Here is an 18446-nt window from a genome sequence, read left to right as displayed (position 1 = left end):
CTCGGCTTCGCCTCATTGAATAGAGCGCCTCTATCTTTCACCAAGTTCAAAATCTTGTTCCATTGCACGAGTAAAAACCGTACACTATTTGTTTTATTCAACACCTCGAACGTCAACAGATGTGGTCCAAACAGATTCGTGAATTCAGCACAGAAATAGCAACCTTTTCCGTGAAAGATGAATGAGTAGCCGCACAGTCACAGTCATCATGTACGTACCTATGCGAAGCTGATTGGTTGAAGTGGTTTACAAAAATGAGTGACAAAAGTATGCGCTTGTAAGTGCGCTTGTATTTGTTGAGTGTGCGCTGCAATTGTGATATCAGAGCTGTGCGATGGAACAAAAACTTGGGGGTCAATCGTGAGTTTAACATGGGAGTCAATGGAAATGGGTGTCATCAGCCATGTGCTATCTATTTTTTCTCAAACAAAATTGCACGGCTGACAGCCACAGTGTTCAATGGAACTTTTAACTAAATGTTACATGATGGGCAGTCGACCAATTGGATAGCTATATTCTAATTAGGTGTTGTATAAATTTCATCATCGTTGTAAGGAATAGGGGTGTAGGGAGGAGATTAGATTGTTCTGTCATGATTTGCATACAATGTATTTCTGATGAATTGTTTGTTGCAACACTCCATACAGGGTAATTTGTGGATATGATTGTAACACTTGACAGCTGTAGACATGAGTAACACAGTCCCTTTTTGACTTGCCTTAACAGTTTTCCTGATGTGGAATGTGTCATGATGTCACATGTGGTATTTTCACTGATCTGATGTCAACATGTCCACCAAGGCAGAGCAGTGTAAGTAAATGTCTAGTTGAATTTGGAATAGTGTATGCCTTTTATATATTGCACTGAACCCATGACATTTTCTCCTGCAACAATTGCTCGCATGAAATATCTGCACACTAAGCCAAACATAAAACTTACCCACAAACAAAACCTAACCCTAATCCTCACATCAAACTAAACCTAAAACCCTATCCCAGCCATCACCCTGACCCCAAATCCTTGGAGAAAATAAGACCGGAGCAATTGTCGCAGGAGCAAATGTTGTGTCACCCCAGCCACATGCGTGCAGTTGCATCCATAGCCTTGCATATTGTGGCTGGATTCAGCTGCACACGTACTGTTATGACTGTATCCATGGCTCGAGAGGCTGGATACAGCCACTTCACATCTGAAATATTTTGTCTTACTTTCATATTTTGTTATGATATCAGTCATAACACATTGTAATCCTGAGTGATGACTTGATGGTCATAATTTCCCTGGATACATACTAAACATGATCAAGGAGTTTTATGCAATTGTACGGAGAGAATAATAAGTGTGCAACTTTTAGCATCCGGCCTTTTCTTTTAGCATTTAAGGCATGGTTCCCAGTGTGTTTTTGCCCAGCGGTGCATTTACACACAGTATCATTCTATTTCTTCATCACTAACCATTTCTTTTGGCCTCTGCCACATCCAGGAACATTTGAGGTTTAGTTTTAACAAGTACTTTTTTGAAGTTGGCAACTGGGCATCAACAATTTCCTGGTAATGTCTGCATTTGTCCTTTTGGGCTCTCAGCATCATCATCATGGTGGATTTTTGTATTCATGTCTTGGAGAGTGAAGAATTCATTATCTCTTTCCTGGTGCATAATTGTATTTTCATAGCACACAGAGTGTCCCTTCCGTGATTAGCAAAATGAATCATTATTTTGAGAAGTGCTATATCTTGCAGCCCTTTTGCTGTACTCGGATCTAAACTTGCATGTGTGAGTTTCATGTCATCTGCAGAGATTTGAGGGTGATGTTGCACGCTTCCTTTTCCACTCTCTTTCAACTTCACCGACAGTGCCTTGAAAGTCTTGTTAGAGAAAGTTCTTCTGCTAGATAGATGACGATGTAGACATTTCGGGAAGCCAGAAAACGGCACTGCATTGCAAAGCAAATACTGGTACTGTAGGATGCATTGTTGACTTACACTTGTATGCTGAGTGGCATTCTCCCTTCTTGTTCCGTGCACTGGCACAGAATTGGGGCAGCGATACATCCAACTCACAGTTCTCAATGTTTTTAAATTCAGTTTGCTGGCTGGCAAAAGTTTGAAAAAACGGAGAGCCCGTATTTGATTTGCTTCTTGGTATTTACACTGTTGCTGTAGTTAATGAACTCTTGCAGTTCCTCCTCTGCTAGGAGATTGAATCTGGATTGATCTTCATTTTCAATCATACTGTCTCCGTGACTGGAGGCAGCAATGTTTGTTTATATTTTGGGGTTGACCGATCTCCTTCATTTTTATTCCATGCACAAAATTACACGTAAAATTGTATGCATCGTCTTTGGTGTGCGATACTCTTTCATTTAAACATGAAAACCTAACCTGTCTTCTCGCAAAGCAAAAATGTCGTGTTTGGAGAAGAAGCTATACTGTACTCATGTTGTACAGAGTTAATCAGGTTGAGCTGGATGTGATATCATCTCATACATTAAAATCCATGCTTCTGACATGTTAGTGGTATGTTTCGAAAATATCACAAGCAATTTTTTTTTCCCTATTTGGTAAAACAGTTTGAAACTGAGTCCCCGACTCGAGTATACTTGGGCAAGTGTGGGAAATGCATGTTTTAGCAAAATCAGCCCGTCCTCAATGGGTTTATGACTTTAAAGCTAAAATGACACTAATTAAGCATAAAATTGACATGCGCGAGACAACAGTTTCCATTGTCCAGCCCAAGAGGCGTCATTGTCTTTAATAACGTTCACATTGCAGATCTAAAGCTCGCTGATATCACTTAGGTAGTAGCAAATCAGAACAGACACAAAGTGTCACTTAAACCTATCAATATTTGGGGCCTATACATAAGCTCTTTTACCGGTAATCAGAGGGCCAGTTCACATTTCAGAGTATTTTGCAACTTTGCTGTACTGATGATAAGTATACAATATTTATGGTTATCTACTTTCTGCAATTTTTACAGGCAAAGGCATTATCCACCTCCTGCCATAGGTTTTACCTAGTGGAAGCCTGACATGAATGGCACATGATAATTTCGTCCTGAGTGTAGTATTGAAGAATATGTGAAATACCTGTGTCCCTAACATATTTCATAGAATCTGATTGGAGAGGATTGTTTGGGAAATGAAGCGGCAGAAAGGCATTTAAGTGTTGAAGATGTGAAATGCATTTTCTTCTAGTCAACCATACAGTGGACAAAGCAGCGATGAAGTGGGAACAAATAGATAAAAGTTTGATAATCAATTTCATAGCAAAGTTGGTGGAGTTTTTTTCATGATGAAATGGAACATTGGGCAACTCAAATTTAGTAAACTGTGAAAAGTTGATGTAAAATCAATAAAATTGCCATTCTTAAACTCTCAACTTATTGATAAATCTAATTGCTAATATGTATTTCTGTATGTTATTCAGCGGGAATGGATGAACCTACAATTGTATCTACTGTACCAAACTGTTCATACATTCCATGTCTTTTATTTAATCAATAAGTTTTGACTAAAACTCATGTCACATGATTGTAAACTCTAAATGAAGCATGCACATGCTTTCTGGTTAAATACAGACAAACAAAATGTAGCCAAACACCGTAAAAATTGTGCATCCATATTTAGTCAATCCTTTTTATATGCTCCAATTGCCATTTATCACATGCTAGTGTGTGCTTCTATTTCCCAGGTCGTAAGTGTACTGTATGTATTTAAACCTTCTCAGACAAGTCAATTTATGATCTACTAATGCCCTAAATTTTATGTACTTTTATTCACATTGCGTTTACTAGTTGCTGCCAAAATCCGGAATGTAAAAGATTACCAAAGCAGGATCCTGTTTAACATCGCACCCCTGCCAACAGGCATCGACATTGCCAACACACTCAAGTACTTCATTCACACGCTAAGAAGGTACTGTGATTTAAAGAACTGAATTTTTATCTCTCTGCATTTCAGGGTACTGGATGAATGGAGGAATAAAATGCGTCCTGCTAGGCAGTACATGCAGTTTTACTGTAATAGAATAGCTGCTTTATGATTACAAAATATGTATGCTTGTTTATGGAGAACCCCTGGGTTTGTTTCAATCATATTAGGCCTAAGTACGCTGCATGAGTCTAATAGCACAATGCTGAATTGATTACCCTATTGATTTAACAAAACCCGCTGCTGTGACAAAGGTGGAAAAAATGGTGCCCCCTGGTTGTTTAAATACATTATCTCATTAATGCAGTTTTCCTCTTTTTTTTTTTTTGATATCATACTTTGAAGATTTTATGACTTATTCATGTAAGAGATTTGCCAATTTTAGTTCATGCTAAATTTATTTCAGGCATGCTCTACCTTAGATCTGATTTCAAATACCTTGCAAGCTTGCTATGAAAAAAAAAAGAGAAAAATTTTCCTGGTAACCTTTGACATATATTGGTATATTTAATAACTATCATTTTGCCGTAATATGTCATGCCTGTGGTAGACATACAGTACATCATGAAGCACATACATGTATGTAATCACATTTTGTTTCAATACATTAAGCTATCCAATTTAGATTTAGACACAATCTGTTGGAACTGTATATTGGTGCCTGTATGCTCTGTATATCTACAAATTGTACTAACTAAATTTTGTCAGATTTTATTTTTAGTGGAAAAATTTTATTTTTGTATGATGTTTTTGGTTTATTTTCGGTTGACATGATCACCCTTGTTTTTTTGTTTTTTTAATCTGCTTGGTTGAACATGAAATGATAGCATTCTAAAAGGTGCTCCAGGTGATGTTGATGAAAAGTTGAGCTCCACTCGGAAGCGAGTCAACCATCGTCTCCCCCATCTCCCAAGCCTTGACTATCTCAGTCTATATGAGACACTGGTTGGACTGATAGATGTTGTGCCGCTTGTACAGTATGGCCAATTTGGTGAGTAGAGAAGAATGAAAAGCATTTTGACATTTCCATACACAGTTTCAAATTCTTTAGTGTCTTTCTTTTCTTTTTCTCTCTCAATGGGTGAATCTTAGGACCTCATACAAAATAATACAATTACTTAGTACTCATCACCTCAAGAATTATTAGTTAACTCCATCAAAAGCAAAATTGATTCTGTGGTGGCACCTCTCGCTCTAGAGCTGTTACATTTAAAACTCCTTGTCAAACTTGTAAAGCCGACTGCATTCGCAAGTATGCTATTAGCCTGTTTTTGTATTTTTTTTTTATTTAATGGTTCATTTACTTTATGTAGTAATGAATTTAGTGTTGACTCTGAAGGATAACACACTTACAGGAACATTACAACATCAGAAACAGCCTTTGTGTTTGCTAACCCACTTGTTAAGCTGCATGGTAATTTTAAAGCAAAGAACAAAAAAGAAAAACACAAACACAAAATAAAGCCTTAGCTGTACAGTATACTACCGTACCTACACTGTATGTGTAGTGAAGATTGTACAATGCCTATAATGTGTAGCTATTCTGATATCAAATGTTTGTTTGATCTTGCAGCGTTTGGGCAGGCCATTTTGCAGCTGTTTGGTTGCATCCTGTGGTTTCTGGAGCCCGAGACAATTGACACCATTCCACACACAGTGGCCTCCACCTTGGCTGTGTTCCCTTCATCTCTCCAGAAAGAGACTGTGGACCTCCTGTGTACCACACTTCTCCCCATTTGCCTCAGTAAGCATTCATTTTGTCTTATGCCTGGACGCACCCCCAAAGTTTTTGAAAGGTCATTCTTAATTTATGTATTGCCTGCATGCAGACTGAGGAGAAATAGTTGAAAATTTCTGCACTGTTATATCTTTTGTATTTGAGCATGATTTTATTTTTTTTATTTTTTTTTTTTTAAAGAAAAACTTATGTTTTAGATTCATGGCCGGTATGGGTTTTTACTTTGTCTTCATGTGTTATCTGGTGTTTTTTTTTCATATACTTCCTTTTGAAATTTGGTTAAAGATATGCTGCAATGGGAGCAAGACATTGATAATTGTTCAAAACCAAATAAGAAGTTGACATCTCACTTACCTATCTCCAATCAAAAATTAAAAGTCTAATCATATCTGTGATTCAGAACTTTTTGAAGTTCATCATATGTGTTTCTTACAGTGTTGTGAATATATCTACTGTGTTGAAATATCAAACATGCAACATGCATGCTTGGCTGCATTTGAACTTCAAAATCAACTATCCCCATGGTGTTTATCTTGTGGCCAACTATCATACTTAACATCTGTGTAAGGTTTTTGATTTTTTTTTTTTTGTGAGTTAAGTTTCTTTTTAATCAGTATAATACAAAGGTGATGAAGCAAAAATGTGCAAGCAATTTTGGGCATTTTACATTGAGTGTGTAATGCTCGCCAGTTCCATACAAATGTTTGTGCTCATGGTTAGAAAAGTTGATCGCACAATCAGCATTCGTTGGTTACAGTCAGCTTTCTTAATTGAGATTATGTTCATTTTTTTTAGTATTATTTAGTTTTTAAATTTCATGCAAACTAACAATTGCAATGCCATTGTCTTTGTTGCAGCTGAAGTGATGGGATGGGAGGGAGAAACATATGCATCAATGTCCATGTCAGCTGTAATCATGCTAGTCCTGCAGCATTGCAAGAACAAAGGTAAGACTTGCCCACATGGTTTCCCACAGTCAATTTTTCAAAGCTGCACTGTGTTTTTAAATTCAATGTACTTTCACATTGCCATGGGTCTGTGCATGTGTTTGTGCTCTTGTTTTTGCCATAATTAAGCCTCCCCCCCCCCCCCCACAAAAAAAAACCCAAACACAACAACAACAAACAAACGATGAAAACAAAGAACCAGCACGGAGTCCATCCTAACCCACAAGAAACTAATAGAGTAATAGGAAGGCAGAAAAAGGGTAAAAAAGGTAAGAATAACAAGTAAATATGCATACAGTGAATGATCATGCCATCACCTTACATGTACATACATGTAACTTGCATGATTGATTTTAACCAATATTATTTCATGCACTTTCCTTATGGTTTTTGCAATGGTTGTTTCTCCCTAGCTCATCATGCATTGCTGGTGGAATGTGTCATGACCTACAAGACAGAAGTGTTCAAGGTAAATCTTTATAAATTGCCCATATGTTCATGTTATGTCTAAATCATGCAATAATCTTTTTTGAATAAAAATTTTCTCTTTACTTCCTTTTAACAAGGCAAAATTAGTTTGAAGTAAAAACTTTTTTAGAGACATAATAGATAGCAATGACAATTTTAGAAAGCTCTGTAATATTCAAATCTGCCTAAATTAGTATTATCAAATGAATTTGAAGTATCACTGAGAATCTGTGGTGTTTCTTTGAATGGAGCTTGATATATCATAAGTTCAATTGTAATGTGTATTTCTTGCAGAGTTAATCATCAAGTCTGAATGTATGTGATATGAATAAGCACTGTTTTTTTTTTTTTTTTTTTTTTTTTTTTTTTGTTCTCATAGGACATTTTGTGCACTGTGGCCTTTGGCCCCTCAGGGGCTCGTGGGGCAGCAGCCAATCTCCTCTTCCACTACTGGCCCACACTTGTGCCCTCCAGTAATGACAACCGAGAATTCACCTATGCCTGTAAGTAGTGCTACTTCCTGGATCTCCTTTACACTAGAAGAACACTGTGATATGATATCACCTTTATGAAGGTGATAACTTCCACTCTTAGAAAGCTGGCTCTTCGATTTGATTTGTTCTCTGTGTATTAATCCTTTACAATTAAATCCATTTTCAACGATTTCATTAAATCATCATCATTCATCTTGATTCAATTCACCGAGCATTGTATATCGTTCACTTCGTGTGAGACATTCAATATGATGTTCATATTCTTTGAAAGATTTGACAGAGAGTTTTAGTATCTCTGAATTAAAGGTAGTAATATACGCTTGCAGATTACATTAGGTTATATTTTTGACAAGTTAATACTTAAGATACACTCAGCAAAAAAAGAAAGTAAACACTTTTTTCAGTTAATATTTTTCATAGAAGACGTAGATAAAAATCAATGTGTCATATACCATATCAAAGATTATTTAATTGGCTATCAACCTGGTAGGTTTATACAAAGGGAAATTTTATGCGTGAGTGAACACATTCGTTTTTGTCCTCCAAAGCAGAAAAGTGAAAATTGCAGAATTGGACATATTGAAATTCATTTGCAAATGCCCTCCAAGATAGCAGTGATAACAAAAGACCAATTTAAACGCAATGAGAGACATGAGTGAAACAGCAGAAATAAGTTTCCATTCTGTTGTTCCCTTTATATTCAAAACAAAAACATAGTGGGGAAACTGAAGGTGGAACATAAGCATTTTCCATCAATTCAAACTTTAAATGACATAGGGAGTTAGCCGCAAAGGTGATAAAATTGACAGAATTTCTTCATCTTACCTTTTAATTAAGGAATTTAAGAATGCACGAGACATATTCAAGATCCAAATATTATTTCACATTTTCTGAATTTGGAATAATGTTTCAAATTTAACTTTCTTTGTTACCATAATATTTTTCTTATGTCTTTTGACTGCGGATTTGACAGAAGATTCTTCATTTTCCTCCATTTTTTTTTGCCTTTCTTTATCTTTGGAGGGTTACAGAGACATTATTGAGATCATAGCTTGATTTTTGCAAATTAATTTGCATTTCTATTGTGTTAAATTTGTCTTTTGTTCTCATTATTATATGGAAGAGCAAATACGCTTGAATAACAACTTGTCCATTCTGCAATTTTTACTTTTGTGCCTTGGAAGAGAAAAACGAATGTGTTCACTCATGGGTAAAGTTAACTTTTTCATTGACCTACTAGGTTGATAGCTAATTAAATTACCTTTAACATGGTATATAAAGCACCATTTTTAGCCAGATAGTCTATGAGAAAGATAAACTTGAAAAAGTGTTTACTTTCTTTTTTTGCTGAGTGTAGATTGAAGTACACAAATTTACTTTAATACTTGCTAGCTAGAGTTTCTGAGCCAGACCTAGTGTGTAATGCTGCATCCTTGTCCTTATGGTACTACCATGAACTTATATAGTTACATGTGTCTGTTGTAAATCTGTCATTGCATTCCTGATCAGAATGTAGGGATGCTACAATGTGAAATATGATATTCATCCTGTTAGTTGTGAGTTGTTTCTCAGCATTTGGATGGCATCGTGTTGGTTGGCAGCGCTTTCTGTGACGAGGTAAAATGTCACTCTAGGTTTTTTATTGCACTATCCTTTCATTTGAACCGTCTCATAGGTTGGAAACCCATTCTATGTCAAAGGTCAAACTGCCTGACTCCAGTCAACAACGCAGCAGTCAAGGTATATTTAAGTAGAGGGATCATCACAGTGCCTTACAGTGGTATCACATCACAGTGGCAAATGACACATTTGGTCACATCTTCAGGTCATGTCCTTACATGGTTATATTCAAATCTTGCCTAGTAATCACAATGGAAAGACAATCAGGCAGCTTATACAAGTGTACTTCATAATGACAGCATAAATCTTGTCTATAATGTCATGATGTTAATTGTAATGATGCTGATGATAGTGATAATGATGATCTAGTGATTCCGGAATTAGTTATGATAACCATGGTGTAATTCAGTGAAAATTTGATTTAAGACATTTCCAAGGCTGTATCAAAAGTTGCAACCAGAAAAGAAAAATGCAGATTAGGTTTACACATCAAATATTGAATATGCAGAACAAGTGAATCACTTGCACTGAAACATGATAATGCAGCATAACACAGCACAGAGCAATTGTTGATAATTTTCCACACAAATAGGATATAGTCATCAAAATAAGATGTTGAATAAGTGGGCTGAAAGATAAGGAAACATTTGAAGCAATGATTATAGGAACAGGAATGTAATTTTATGTGTGTGTTCATATATATAATGTACACACACAGAAATAGATATTTTTTTAAAAATTCTTTTAGATGTGCATGGATCCATCTATTGCTGGGCAGCACAGCAAGCATCCTCCTCCCCTGTACCTGTGTTCAGTGTGCAGCGAGTATGTGAGCAGGTGAGGAACTGTGTATCTGCTAACTCTTTGTGTATTTACGTCAGTTTTCCTTGTATGTATTACTGGATTCCCCATCAGAGTGCCCAAGGCCACAAACTTGAGAAATCTTTCAAAATCTTCCCTTCTTGAACCAGAAGTTATAGAGCTATTAAGTTAATGCTGTGAGTAAGAACATCTAGTACTGTTGTTTATAGTTGCTCATGGTGGATCCAAGGGTGTCCCCCTCAAGGCCTTGTGGGATTGGGAACCAGTTTGGCCTGTGGACCCCAGAGCTACCAAATTTGGAAATCTATATATAATGAAAAAAGTATTCCATAAAACCAGAAATGCTCCGAGCTGATACATCAGTGAGTGTACTTTCAAGTTTGTTAATGGCAGGTCCAGGGGTGGCCCTCTAGGTGCTAGGACCAAAATTTGGGACAGTTTCACATTTTGATCTTTTGTAAAAGGCATGGTTAGATTTACTACAACTTAGCAGGTATTATCGCTAGTGTGATAAAATGTACAAATGGACATCATGCCCCCCCCCCCCCCCATGGCGGTGGCCCCCACTGTACTCTATCAAAGTCAGTTTAAACAGAGCCTGCAGTTTCATGTGAATGATGATTACAAACTGTTTTATCTTTAGTGATCTTCAGTAAACTTTCAAAATCTCAAGCATTATCAGAAAAATGTGTAAAATGTTTCTTCCTTGTGCAGGGAACTCACAAAACCACTTCAGAATGTTCTTACACCGCTGGAAAATGTGTCCAAAACTTGCGAGAACAAGGTAAAAATCTAAAACTAAAGACTTATTGAGCTTACACTTTTAGTCATAAGCATGTTGATAGGACATTGAATTTAGGGAAAACAAATGTTAATGTTTCATCATCTTGTAGACTTACCAGGACTCCCAGACAAATGATTGCATATATAAAAAAAAGAAAGATAACTTAATCAATGAATAATATTAAACAAAATGTAGACCCCAAAAAATCTACTAGGCTTTGCAATCAAAAGTGAAAGGTTGCTTGTAAACAACATGAAAGTGAACAACAGAGATTATTTAAATCATGTTGCAGATTGATCAATAAGATGCCTTTCTCATGTCCCGTGGTAAACACTACATGATGCATATGGCCTATAATCATCTTGGTTGATCATCATCATCCTTCCAGACCTAAAAATGTGCACTTGTTTGATAAGTCATAATTGATGCACTACAGATTCAGCACAAATACTCAATTTTTCTGTTGTAAATTGTGGTAGGCATAATTGTCTATATTCCTGTAGTGAGTCAGATAATGCTAATTTGTCCATCAGATAAGGAATGAACTGTGCCTCATTTATTGCTCTTGTCACTTGGTAGAACTGTGCTGCCTCTGACAAGACTGCACTGTACACCTGCTTTGCATCGGAGTGCACCGGCCAGCATGGCAACAAGCCGGTGCGCTACTGCCTCTGCTGCCACCATGCCATGCATCCCAGAGACAGTGACCATGTGGTCCAAGAATTCCCCACTGACCCTTGGTCATGTGACAAGGAGACCCAGATTGTGCTGGTTGAGGCCATCATAAGGTTTGTATTGGTCCAGAATAGAAAGCATGAACAATTTACATCAAATTTGCAGGAGCTTTTTCCTCATTTTTTGTTAAGAAAACCTGTAGTTTTGCATGATCTATTTGCAATTAAATTTGAATGCAAGAATATAATATTGGATGTCATGATATACTTCATGATTTCGATACTCTGTCATTTTCATGTAGTGGTGTTAAAAGTTATTTACTCTTGTGACAATAAACCAATTTTTTTCTTTAGTATGTAAATTTTAACCATTACTTCAACCCAAACTGATATGTGTATGAGACGAATCAATTTGCCTGTGGTATTTAACATAATTTCTCTTCACCTACAGCTTGCTGAAAGAGGCCCATGTGGTGGAGAAAGACCCTCTCATGGCTGCGGCAGAAGTTGATGAACCAGAATCAGCAGATGAATTCTCACAGGTATTGATTCGCTGTTGACCACGGTGATGAACAGCTAAAAGAGTTCTGAAGTTGTTTGACCATCATTTTGCTCATAGATGAGAAACATAGATTGAATTTGTGAAGGATATTTGTTGCCTAGTTCCTGTCAACTCCTTGTGTCAGTGTGATTCTTTTTAAATATTGCCCATGCAGTCTGTCCTTTGCAACTGAACAATTTCTTTGAAATGTGTGTCTTTACAAGTACCAGTTAACCCAGGCTGTGCAGTGGCTTTGATTTATGTATAGGTTTGAATGGAAAACAACTACCCACCTACTTTAAAACTAGAATAATGCAACCCAAGTAATGATAATGAAAGCTAAACTAGTAAGGTAGTACTTGGTGAAGTGCTTTTAGGGCTTGTTTGCCCCTCTACCTCTATGTTTTTATTCAGATTCCTTTGGCTTAAGGTAGTACTAGTTATCTGACATTATGCTAAAAAATTATAGTGGGGAGTCAACAATTCAACATGTTCCTTGCCTTCGTCCTTATCTACATGTCATTGTCCTTTTACTGTTGATGACAGGCACCACGAGAGAATGACATGTCTGAGCTAGACTCCACGGAGGAGGATTCACGGCTGCTGAGTCGATATGGGCTCTGGCTGCTTATTGAAAAGTGCACTCCAAACGACCGAACTCCCAACGAGATTGTTGGGAGACTGCTGAGCATGTTGTTCCAGTGGTACGGCTTTACTGCCACCCTCACTCAAGGTGAGAAACAACTTTTCACACATATGATTGACACATTCTACTGGCTTGTATGTCACATCTTAAAGAGAATAGATTGGTTAGGTTGTGTGCATCTTGGCAGTACTAGAGTAAATCATGTGGCGCACTGCACTGTTCATCACAAGAACATTGTAAAATTAGGAGGATAGGTGAAAAATAATCCAACTCTAACATGAGTCTACAATTTGTAATATATCACAGAATTACCTTCATTGTCTGCTTTTTCCTGTTTCTTCGTGCAGAGAGCATCGCCTTGGAAGGCCTGAAGAAGGAGGTAAGTGTTTGCAGTTATGTTTTTCAGTTAGAAGCAGTGTCATGAAGCCATACAAGCTGGTCTTCATTGCCAGTTGGATGTGTATTTTGCTTATCAGAAATTCTCTCTTCTATCTCTAGATATTGTTTTTGAAAAATTATTATTTTATTTTGATTGTATAAAAAGAAATATACTCGCAGAGTTGAATCATTGCTGCATGAAAGATGAAAATATACAAAGAAAAATATCTCTCATTTTTACAGAGGAGCATTTTGTTTTGTTTCTTCTGCTTGTTTCAAATTTCCTTGAAAGAACTTGATGTAGTGATAAACAGTTTGATTATATAAGGAGTATCTTTTTTTTTTACTGTTTGTGTGTATTTACTTTGAATTTCTTAGCATAGTGATTTAAACTTTCCTTCCATTAGTGATTATTTTCTCCACACCTGAAGAGCCTGTGACATCCCCTGTAAGATAATAGATTGTCAATTTTGATGACCCTGTTCTGCTAAATATTTGTATTGCAGTATGTCACCAACTGGCTTTTGAAGCTTCTCAACACAAACTTTGGGGTGTTTGTCTCCTGCCTCATGCCCACTCCAGCTGATTATGGGAAAGTTGGAGGACACTGGTAAGTCAGTATGACAAAAATTCCGACTGATAGGAAAGAGTTTTATACTGTAAAACAAGGAATGTTCGCGTGCATTTTAATTTCGCGAATGTCGTGAGCGGCAACATTTTGATTCGCAAAATTAAAATGCACGCGAAAGTTCTTGCCTACACACTCTGCATTGGATGCCAGTTGCAAGTCGCGAAAATTTCATACTGCGAGAAAGGCTGTCGGCTCCATTTCGCGAAATTTTCATGCCGCGAATATATCATGTTTTACAGTAATATAGAGTGTGAAATGTACTGTAGAAGCTCATCACCCTGCAGAATGAGCATTGTAAGACTTGGTACATTTGTGACAACTGCGTGAAAATATAAGCAATAATTATTTTATGAGTTTAGGATAATCCCTAACATCCCTAGTGGGAAAAACAAAACAAAACAAAAAAACAACCAAACATGGATATCATATGATGATTATAAGAGTTGGTTGATGTGTATTATTCTACTTCTTATGTGACATGCCATAGAACTCTTCACATTTGTTCATGGGTTCTCAGTAGGGATTTATGTAACTCTCTAGGGAATGGTGAATTATGTCACTGTTAATGCATTTCATAGTATCTGCAGTATTTGTTGTGAGGTGTTGACTTTGAGAATAGAGGTATCATTTGGCCTTTCTGAAGTTGTTCCTTATTAAACAATCTAAACAACATGTACAACTCGGGCTATCAGACGTTGCAGTGCAGTGTCAGATTTCTTAGAAACATCTCTTGTGCATTTTAAAGTTTTTGTTTGAATTTTCCAGACAAAAAGCATTCTTTCTTTGAACATACATGAAGCTGTTGAGGTATTACAATCATTCATCAAATTACGTGCATGGTTTCTATGATGCAGGGATACACTGTGCAGTCGCATTACTGAACTTCAAGATGGACTGAAGAAGGTCTTTGCTCTGACGCCATACAACACTATAACCTTTGAAGTAAGTACTGACTGTGTTACGTGTGCACATTATGAAGCTGTAGTCACTTGTGGTGAAGATGTTAAGTGGAATAGAAATACTTCTTTATCCTTTTTCCCCTTTACACACTGGTTTCCGTTTTTCTGTGATGGAGGAGTATGTATGCTAGAAATGTAGAAAGTGCTGTGGTTGATATGTATTATATATTACTCTGATGATCAATGGCCAAGAGCAAGATGATTAGTGATGCCTCAAGTGGAAACTTTCCATGACTAAATATCTAGGAATTCTATTACAGATTTGACACGCCACAAGTAGAATATGAATTCCTATATACTGTTAAGATTCAATGTGAAAGTAAATTGAATATGTCATGAAATTACAGACACACTGTTAAGATTCAATGTGAAAGTAAATTGAATATGTCATGAAATTACAGAGGGTGTCTGACATATACACTGTCTAAATTTAACAGCACAGTATTGCGAACTCTTTTGCATGTGTAGTATGATGTGTGGAGACAAGATGCTCCATCTGCTGGTATTAATCTATCGTTCAAATCACCATCACCATCATCACCACCATCACCATCATCACCACCATCACCACCATCACCACCATCACCACCATCACCACCATCACCACCATCACCACCATCACCACCATCACCACCATCACCACCATCACCACCATCACCACCATCACAACCATCACAACCATCACCATCATCTTCAGCATTTTCTTTCTTTATTTGTTTGAATGTTTACACAGCCAAGGGGAAGTTGCATAGTTGTATCTGACCCTCCTCCTTGTCATGTTTTAGGTTTGGGACCACATCATGCCAGCCTGGATGGAGTCCATCTGTCAGGAGATCCAGGAGGAGGACCTGAATCAACTCCAAGACATCCTCTGCAAGCTCTTCGACATTGACATGTGCCCGCTCCCCTTCTCCTCTGACAAGATGTTCCACTTCATTGCCATCAAGTTCAAATCCTCCCAAGCTAAGGACCAGGAGAAGGCCCTCCTTTGGCTCCAGGTACCATCTTAGGTTTCCATCCACACTCTCACTGGAGTCATTTTGGTGTCGGTTTTTGTCTGGTTTGTTGTTTTGTTTGTTCGTTTGTGTTGTTTTCTGTTTTTGTGCATGTGTACATTGTATGTGTTCATTCTGTCAGTCCGTCTTAATGATTTTCCATCAAAATGAGAATTCAAGGGGCCCTCTGACTTTAATCAGGTAGGGGGACAAGGATACAGTTAGGCTGCTATGTCTATAGCATACTTCTAGAAAGTGCATTCAAGGTAGCTGTCAGAGGTCATTTTTTTTTTTTTTTTTGTCTGACCAATTATGAATTTATGTACAAACTTTGAAAAGTTTGGGACACAAATTCTATATTTTTACATTGAGCAAGTACATTGTTATCTTTGTGCCTTCAAAATTTTTAAGTTAGTGAGTGTGCTGGTGGTTTTACTTTTTGACAATTGCCCTGATTGTTTCAGTTCTGTCAGGCCGTAAAGTTCCCTGTACCATCTTCTTTGTGACATTATCAGATTCTATCTGAGATGGACATCGTCATCCCCATCAAACTCCTGCTCTCCATGTTCAACGAGGGGCTGTCCTCCATCATCGACATCCAGAAGGCAAAGGTGGCTGTGTTCACCACCAAGCAGACCCTCTCGCCAGACAGTGCGGCCACGGCAACCATCAACATCGTCACCCACTCTTCCTCCATGCCCACAGTGGTGGGGATTGCTGGCAAGGATGGTGACACCAAGCCCAAGGAGGAAGAGGAGGTTCAGCGTCCAGCGCAGGTCATCAAGTTCTCATCAGACACCTTGATGCCAGCAGCACCTCTCACTCTAAATAAGGGAGATGGAATGGTCAAGGTATTACATAGTGTTGTCTTTCTCTCTGTTCACAAATTTGTCTTTTTAGAATGAAATTGTCATGGTGGTTTTTGATAATTTCTTCAATCATTTCCTCTCATATGTTTATTCAAGTTTTTCTGACATATGTATATTTAATTTGTTTTGTTTGTTTTTACATTAGAATTCTTTATGTTTGATATGAGAAAGTTGACAACTTATGTTTGTTTGTTTTTTGATCAGAGAATGGCATGTTCAATTTTCCTCAAATGCAATGCATAAATCTAAAGGTGTATGGAGCATAGATTGGCCATACATCTTCATTTTTAAAGGTATGATGCTTACCATGTAATGTTAAACTTCTAGTAAAGAATCAAAGATATGCATCTCTTTTTCATAAACACCAGTTATATATAACAATTTCAGTGCCTGATTAGGAAGAACATTCATTTTTTTCCACAGATCACAGAGAGCTTTAAACCAGGTGAGACCTCCAAGCCGTCTGATCTGCCCAAGCCGAGCGAAGCACCCAAGAAGATAGAACCACTGAAGCCTAGTAGCCTGGCCACACCCAAAACCCTGCCCCTGGAGCTGCCCAATGGGGTTGGGGGCACGCTGCCCGCCGAGCCCCCTCACGTGACCATCGACCCCTCCCCCCTGAGTCCAGACAAGGATGAGAAGGCTAAGATGGAACAGACTGAGGAGGAGGTGCTCCGCTGCTTTGTGCTCATGCTGGATCTTCTTATTCTCCAGGTCAGTTCACAAGTACTATATATATGTATATATATATATATATATCATATATATATATATATATATATATATATATATTCACATATTATATTTCACGTGGTTTTTATGTTTGCAAATTTTGCAAGTCAGGTGCTATACGCAAATTTTAAAACACACAAAAATATTTACTCAGATCCCGTCATGAATGTGACATATATACCCAATCGCGAATATAACCACTTGTAGAATTGCTGGGATGTCCCGGTTCATCAAAAATTACATTGCTAAATATATGGCATATACAGTAATCGTTGACTGAGAGACACTGATGTCACAGGGTTTGACTGTGAAACACTTCATATACGCCTGTAAATGTGCACCAGACAAGAGAGCATTGACAAAATTGTCAAGTGGAGAAAAAAACCCCAAACCCCAATATATATTAAGATGAAAGCAAAAAGACTTTGATCATGAATAGAATAATTTGATAGACACATTGCAGAAAGAGCCACTTCAAAGAGTATTGAGATTTTGTATGCTCAGGAGATGTTTTGTGTAGTGAGTTCTAGCTATGATAGGAATGAGCCTAAATTATCCTGACAATTGGTTCAAGATCGAGTGATCAGAGTGTGCATTCAAACCATTGAAAAACCTTTTTCAGGCTCCTTGTTAATTGTTTCTTCCAACAGAGGAAATGTTTGTGATATTTCTGGCATTTTCACCTGAATTTCAGTCTGATTTATATGATCTTGTAGTGTATAGTTATTGTTATGAAATAGTTATTGTTGCATGATGTATTTGATGTGAAAAGTGTGTGCTTTGATTCTACATGGATGTATATCCTTGGCACTGGTCAAAAGATGACATCACATCAATTATTTTTTTCCGGTGCACATGGGCCAGCAAAATGTTTAGATAATTTTTGCCATAGAGAGCCCTCATCACAGCATGGTTGATGTATACTTTTCTCTCAATTTCTCATGTAAGTGTCACGATTCTTAGAATCTTGTTTTTTAATCCATCCTAGTATGCTCTCCTCTTCAAAAAATATCCTCGTCACAGACCTTTCCCATACCGCAATCATTTCAATCCTTCCTCCCTGCATATACAGAGACTCCAACTCTCCCGCTTTCAACGGGAGATCTCCCGCCGAAAGCCCATTTTTGCAAAATCTCCTGTTCTCCCGCTTGAAATGATTTTTTTACTTAGTGTCATCGTATGTTGAAAAATAAGCCTTAGATAGAACAAGTTAACAT

The 18446-nt window shown here is 37.4% G+C and overlaps 1 protein-coding gene across 1 annotated transcript in view; it reads left to right on the top strand.

Annotated features, from left to right (window-relative positions):
* The first annotated feature begins 726 nt into the window (after positions 1-726).
* Positions 727-18446, top strand: part of LOC139730657 (protein unc-79 homolog) — a 56602-nt gene continuing 38882 nt past the window's right edge. Inside the window, exons 1-19 of the mRNA XM_071641517.1 lie at positions 727-810; positions 3796-3916; positions 4759-4922; positions 5505-5675; positions 6527-6616; positions 7030-7085; positions 7464-7587; positions 9254-9318; positions 9947-10035; positions 10735-10804; positions 11384-11592; positions 11930-12020; positions 12566-12752; positions 13013-13044; positions 13550-13653; positions 14529-14616; positions 15419-15631; positions 16144-16479; positions 16921-17211. Coding sequence (XP_071497618.1) covers positions 789-810; positions 3796-3916; positions 4759-4922; positions 5505-5675; positions 6527-6616; positions 7030-7085; positions 7464-7587; positions 9254-9318; positions 9947-10035; positions 10735-10804; positions 11384-11592; positions 11930-12020; positions 12566-12752; positions 13013-13044; positions 13550-13653; positions 14529-14616; positions 15419-15631; positions 16144-16479; positions 16921-17211 — 2523 coding nt within the window. The 5' untranslated portion in view covers positions 727-788. The remainder of the gene's footprint in view (positions 811-3795; positions 3917-4758; positions 4923-5504; positions 5676-6526; positions 6617-7029; positions 7086-7463; positions 7588-9253; positions 9319-9946; positions 10036-10734; positions 10805-11383; positions 11593-11929; positions 12021-12565; positions 12753-13012; positions 13045-13549; positions 13654-14528; positions 14617-15418; positions 15632-16143; positions 16480-16920; positions 17212-18446) is intronic.

Source organism: Diadema antillarum, unplaced genomic scaffold (assembly GCF_040938485.1).
Source record: "Diadema antillarum isolate AM-2024a unplaced genomic scaffold, OU_Dant_1.0 seq00000326_RagTag, whole genome shotgun sequence".
Classification (NCBI taxonomy): Eukaryota; Metazoa; Echinodermata; class Echinoidea; order Diadematoida; family Diadematidae; genus Diadema; species Diadema antillarum.
The sequence above is the reverse complement of the archived record's forward strand: the minus strand, read 5'-3'. Positions and strand labels throughout refer to the sequence as shown.